Source organism: Crocuta crocuta, unplaced genomic scaffold (genome assembly GCF_008692635.1).
Source record: "Crocuta crocuta isolate KB4526 unplaced genomic scaffold, BGI_CrCroc_1.0 scaffold528, whole genome shotgun sequence".
NCBI classification, from domain to species: domain Eukaryota; kingdom Metazoa; phylum Chordata; class Mammalia; order Carnivora; family Hyaenidae; genus Crocuta; species Crocuta crocuta.
In genome coordinates this window covers 504,456-510,755 of record NW_027530010.1, presented here as the reverse complement: position 1 = coordinate 510,755, position 6,300 = coordinate 504,456, and the positions used below count along the sequence as shown (strand labels likewise).

Sequence of the window (6,300 nt, the reverse complement as noted above, 5' to 3'; positions counted from 1 at the left end):
GGCAGGCGCCGGCTGGGCCTCGGGCAGCCGGACAGGGCTTGTGCCGTCACTAGTGCGCGCGGAGCGGCCCGTCACCGAGGGAAGCGGGCCTGCTGCCGAGGCGGGGGAGGAGGAGCAGCTGACTCCTCACGCGGGGGGTTGGGGTGGGATTTTACAGAGGAAGGGCTGTGGAAGGGGGTGCCAGGACACCCCAGGCACCAGGGAGCCCGCAGCTCGGCAGGCCGCAGGATGGAGGCGCAGGCGCGGGGGGCGAGGGGCCCGTGAGCGGCGCCTGCAGTAACCCCAGCATGGCCCGGGGAGGGCTTGGCCCGAGTCACCGGGAGATGCGGCGGAGGGGCGGGTGTCAGACGTGTCAGAGGGCGCACAGGAAGGTGCGGAGGGCGGCTGCGTGTGGGAATGAAGGGAAGGGTGTCTGTCAAAAGACGACGGAGTTTGAGCCTGGTAACTGGAACCACGGTGCTATTGCCAGAAATCAGGCCACCGAGATGTGGTCTGGCAGAGACGTCCCTAAGCCACGCTCCAAGCGTCTTTCACAAACCCGTTCCTGACCTCAGCTACTCCTGGTTATTATTTCATTCTCTACCCCCTACCCCTCACCCCGCTTGCACGCGCGGTTTACTCTCCCTGACATGTTGATTTAAGCAACAAGTTCTGCTGAGGTTGCTCGGAACGGCTTTTTCTTTCGTGTCCACCTCGCTAGTGGCCAGTAGTCTGCTAATAGTGGACAAAGTTGAGTTCACATTTTCTTCTCAATTTGCTTCCTTTTGTTTCTTCCTCTTCTAAGTCAGTCGGCTCAATGGAACCTCTGAACCTTCCTGCTCGGTTTTTCATCTTTTCTTCAGGGGTTTATGTCTGCCTAATCAAGGTTCGAGCCCAGTCAGAAGAGCTGCTCCAGGCCCTCAGCGTGGCTGACACCTCAGTCTACGGGTGGGCCACGCTGGTCAGTGAACGCAGCAAGAACGGAATGCAAAGGATCCTCATTCCTTTCGTCCCAGCCTTTTACATCAACCAGTCAGAATTGGTTCTTAGCCACAGACAAGACGTCGGGGAGATAAGAGTGCTGGGGGTGGACAGAGTTCTGGAGAAGCTAGAGGTACGTGAAGGACTGAACCAAAACATGACTGAAGTCAGGGTGTGGAAAAAGGAGTCTCCATTCCTAGTCCAACGGCGAAGGAACAGTCATTGAATGACTTGATAAAATTCAACACAGGGAGTTTTTATTTATTTTTTTTACAAATAGTTTATTGTCAAATTAGTTTCCACATAACACCCAGTGCTCATTCCCACAAGTGCCCTCCTCAACACAGGGAGTTCTTAAAACAGAATGAAGAAAACCTGTCCCCTTCACAAGGCCAGGGGACTCCGAGTGCAAAATTTAGGTCCCAAGCGGTCAATCTGGAAGAGAGGACCCGGGCCTCTTAAACCCGTCTTTAGGATTCTAGTTTCAAACTTTTTTGAAGCCTATTTTATTCTCACAGATCATTTTCTTCCCTCATCTACTTTATTTTTTTATAATTATTTTTTTAACATTCATTTTGGGGGCGCCTGAGTGGCTGTTGGTTGGGCGTCCAACTTCAGCTCAGGTCATGATCTCACAGTTCGTGGGTTTGAGCCCCGTGTCGGGCTCTGTGCTGACAGCTCAGAGCCTGGAGCCTGTTTCAGATTCTGTCTCTCTCTCTCTGACCCTCCCCTGCTCACGCTGTCTCTCTCAGAAATAAATAAAACATTTTTTAAAAAAATTCATTTTTGAAAGAGAGAGAGAGAGTGCGAGTGGGGGAGGGTCAGAGAGAGAGGGAGACACAGAATCCGAAGCAGCTCCAGGCTCTGAGCTGTCAGCACAGAGCCTGACGCAGGGCTCAAACCCATGAGCGGTGATATCATGATCTGAGCTGAAGCCAGACGCTTAACCGACTGAGCCCCCCAGGCGCCCCTTCCCTCATCTACTTTAACACACCTAAATTAAGAAGCAGATGACTTATTGCCAGATTGCTGTTTAAGATCAATACAAACTGATTTTTCTTCTGTCAGACAGGTGCCATTTTATCTTTTCTCCAAGGTCTTCCCCAGCTCCCCAGTTCTAGTGGTCTCTGGTGTCAGGCACTCTCCCCTCACACCCGGCCTGGCGGTCTACCCCGTGCACGTGGTCAACTTCACCTCCCTCCAGCAGACGTCCCCCGTTTTCATCAACATCTCCTGTGTGCTCACCAGTCAAAGTGAGGCTGTGCTGGTGAGAGCTCTGAAGGAGAAGTCTGGTGCAGGTGAGCGCTGGGGGGCCGCGTACACTCCAGAGGGGGGACCACCAAAGTGTTGCTCAGTTCATGAGAAACATGTGGCCGCTTGAGCAAGACTCCTCAAATTAGCTGGGGCACGGACCTCTTTTCCAAGTCTACACAAAGTACAACCTTCACGCAGCTTCCTCCTCACTGAGATGGTCTATGGGACTTTCGTATTTAAGAGTAGTTATGTCAGTGGAACATGAGCTTCTCAGCTTTGTTAAACGTACTACCTTAAACCTCTTGATAAATGTCTCTTCAAAAGTGTCTGCCAGATCTTTTTGCATCGAGCAAGAGACAAAGGGTGATAAACCTACAACTAAGTCTTAGCTTTCCAAAATCCGGATTCTGGCCATTACCCAGTTTGGAAACTATGCCAGGTTTAGCTGGGATGGGGACACATGTAGTCATGGAAGTGTTAGGAAAGCCAAAGAATCATCCTTCTCATACGGTCACTCTACTTGCTCATCCCTCCAGAGAAACTGTCCTTTGAACTACTGGGCATGAGTTGGATTGAACCAATCCAGTGGGAGGAAGGTCTGTTTGTGCAGGCACCTGAGATGTACTGGCCGCGTCCTAAGTGCATTTTACATGCATTTTGTTCTCTCTTAACTCTGAGGTGAATGTTTTTCCCTTTAAGAGCTGAGGAAAAGGAGGGGCGCCTGGGGGGGCTCAGTCAGTTAAGCATCCAACTTTGGCTCAGGTCATGATCTCACGGCTCCTGGGTTCAAGCCCCATGTTGGGTTCTGTGCGGAAAGCTTGGAACCTGGAGCTGCTTCAGAGTGTGTTTCCCCCTTTCTGCTCCTCCCCCACTCATGCTCGGTCTCTCATGGAAAATAAACATTTAAAAATAATAATAAATTGAGGAAATGGAGATGTTCAAGGTCCCAGCACTAGAAACCATGTTCAACTCTAACCTGTTCTTTCTTGTTTTAAAATCTAGAGTTAATGGGTTTCTGCCAAGGTCCACGGATGGAATTCAAGGTGCCCATGACCTTCAAAGGGGGGAAATATTGCATCTACATTTTCAATTAACTTCTAATTGAAAGTCAGTATTTCCACCGATTTTATGAATATAGGCAATAGACCACAGTAACACCAGTGTGACTGTCACCAACAGAATTCAGTTATTTTTGTGTTCCAATTATTAGATTTCAAAGTTCGGGCGCCTGGGTGGCTCAGTTAAGCATGCAACTGCATTGGGCTTTGTGCTGACAGCTCAGAGCCTGGAGCCTGTTTCAGATCCTGGGTCTCCCTCTCTCTCTGCCCCTTCCCTGCTTGTGCTCTGTCTCCGTCTTTCAAAAATAAATGTTAAAAAAAAATTTTTTTTTTAAATTTCAAAGTTCACTTCAAATTTATATAAAATTATAGCTATTAGATCTTTCTTGTTGCTAAAGCAGGATTATTTTACAAACTACCTTTTAACATTTTGTTAAGTGTTTAAAGTAGCTATGTCACAATTTTCCACTTTGGTTAACTTATACTTGTTTTTTATTTTGAGAGAGAGCAAGAGGGAGCACGTGCGTGAGAGAACGAATCTGAAGCATGCTCCAGGGTGGGTGTGAGCTGTCAGTAGAGCCCGATGCAGGGCTCTAACTCAAGAGATCATGACCGGAGCTGAAGTCAGATGCTCAACTGACTGAGCCACCAGGCGCCCCATAATTGGTTTCCTTAATTCCTATGTATTTTTTTCTTGCGCTTAAAAATATTGATAGGATTCACAGGCTTCACCGGACGGCCCAAGTTGTGCACAGCACAATAAATGGTTAAGAACCCCTGCACTTCTCAGAGACCAGAGGGATCAGTGGGCACAATATAACCAAGTCGGGTAGGAGTGGTCAAAGATCCAACCCAGCCTTCAGCTCATTCACACAGCATTTGCGTGCCCAGAGGCATAGGCCAGGCGTGGTCCCTACTGCAGAAATCAGATTTAAGACAGAACCTGATTGGAAGGAGAGTAATTAGTGTAGCCAGAACAAAGGGGTACTAGAAAGGCTGATAATGGCCCATCAGTTTTATCTGGACTCACACCCTGCAAACATTGGAAAGCCAAAAGCTTTGGACAGCGGGACCAAATGAAGGATTAGTAGAGATTCTNAGATCATGACCCAAGCGAAAGTCGGACGCTTAACCGACTAAGCCACCCAGGCGCCCCGAGATTCTTGTTCTTAGTGCATCTAAAACTAAGGCAACCTCAAACCATCCTTCAGAGAGAAGCAGCTTGTAAACAGTTCTGAAACAAAGTCCCATGGAGGGAAGACCAGCGGTTGAGAGGGCCTGTACTCGGGATGCAAAGTAAGACCCAGGTAGAGAAGACCTCAAGTTCAGGGAGTTTGGTGGAGCGGGAGTTCTTTCCAGGCACTGAAGAAGCTGAAATAACCGAAGTCAGACACTGGTTGGGCTTCAAAAACAGGTTTTACTGGGGACAAATCAGAATGCTCCCTAGAAAGGAGATCCTGAGTAACAAGGACAAGGGAACCCTGGGATTTAAGAGGGGGGTGGTGACAGAGAGGTTCAGGTTAGACGGATTAGAACTACAAGTTCAGTCGCCACAACCACAAATTTGGTGAAGAGAAGCAAGTCACTTGGGGTTCAAGTACAGGGGTATTTTAAGGTAGCAGAGTATTCCAGTGTCCATTTGTTAGTGGAGGAGAAATCCAAGTTCAGGGATTGCCATTTATCACCTAGGAGACAGGAGCGAGCCAAAAACAGGTAGAGAAACCAGGTACACAATTTACCTCTTCTTTGAGTTTCTGCTAGATACGCGTGACCAACGATTTTAAGTGCAGCCACCTGCCTTGAGCGCTGTGAGCATGTGTGACGCAGTTTGTTCTGACCACGCACAGATCAGTGTGAAGATGCCAGCGTCCTCCAGAAGTTCCTGGGTTCTCCCGAGACCATTCTCTTTACCCTCTTTGCAGTGCTAGCATCGACAGCTTTGGTCTTTCTAGGTAAGGAGCCCTTACATTCAGCAGCATATCCCGTCACTCGTGACAAGCAGCTGGAACTCATTCAACCTCCTTAGCCCTTGTCACCTAGCGGATGAAATGTCCTACTCAACTTCCCACCAAAAAGCTGTTAAGCAGCATGTGACACACCCCACTCGGAAGTGGACACCACTAAGCCTTGAGAATGGCTAGTTTTGCCCAAATTCATAACTATTATAGAGGAAATAGAACTTAGCAGTCTATTGTCTACACCTGTGTTTTTTTCTCACCTTTTGAAGTTGAAACTTTTAAGACAGAGACCCAGCACGAGTGGGGGAGGAGCAGAGAGAGAAGGAGACCGAGGCAGAGAATCCCAAGGAGGCTCTGCACTCTCCGTGTGGAGCGTGCCTTGGGGCTCAAACCCACAAAACCATGAGATCATGACCTGAGTCAAAACCAAGAGTCAAGACAGTTAAATGACTGAGCCACCCAGGCGCCCCTAATTTGAAACACTTCTAAAATCACTGGAATAAAAAGTTCCTGTACTATTACAAATTTACTTAAAGCATTACTATTTTTTCATAGTAATACTGAAACATCCATTCAACTTGCTTAGTAAAAAGTCTTCTAACAAAACCAGATCTGCCTCTGGTGACCTCTCCCTCGTTCTTCTAGCATACAACGCGTTCTTAAACGTGATCCAGACAGTCCCCGTGGTTTATGTACCAACTCTAGCAACGCCCCAACCAGGTAAACAGTCCCCACCCTCGCCTTTGCTAAGTTCATATATCCATGTTCATTCACCTTTCCTTTGTCTTCCCGCTTTATTTCTAGGTTCTTTTATCCCCAAACGATCTCCCCCACCTTTCACGAGTCCCCAACCCCCACCAGCCCAGAATCGACTACAACACTGGCTGTGGAGTGTAAGGCACTAGTGTCCACTTGGACACGTCCCCTTACCTGTAAAGGACCAGAGATGTCTAGGCCTAGACCAGGAGCCTTAACTCCCAAACAAGGCTTCTGAGAATTACAAATAAAGAATTTTAAGCTTTTCTGCACTAAAGTGGTGTGTTGGGCTGTGGCTTTTTTTTTTTTTTTTT

The 6,300-nt window shown here is 48.2% G+C and overlaps 1 protein-coding gene across 1 annotated transcript in view; it reads left to right on the top strand.

Moving 5' to 3' along the window:
• Positions 1 to 6,263, top strand: part of NUP210L (nucleoporin 210 like) — a 67,135-nt gene extending 60,872 nt beyond the window's left edge. Inside the window, exons 29-33 of the mRNA XM_077764042.1 lie at positions 843 to 1,093; positions 2,057 to 2,258; positions 5,120 to 5,224; positions 5,876 to 5,950; positions 6,035 to 6,263. Of these exons, the coding sequence (XP_077620168.1) occupies positions 843 to 1,093; positions 2,057 to 2,258; positions 5,120 to 5,224; positions 5,876 to 5,950; positions 6,035 to 6,135 (734 nt within the window). The 3' untranslated portion in view covers positions 6,136 to 6,263. The remainder of the gene's footprint in view (positions 1 to 842; positions 1,094 to 2,056; positions 2,259 to 5,119; positions 5,225 to 5,875; positions 5,951 to 6,034) is intronic.
• The last annotated feature ends 37 nt before the right edge of the window (positions 6,264 to 6,300 follow it).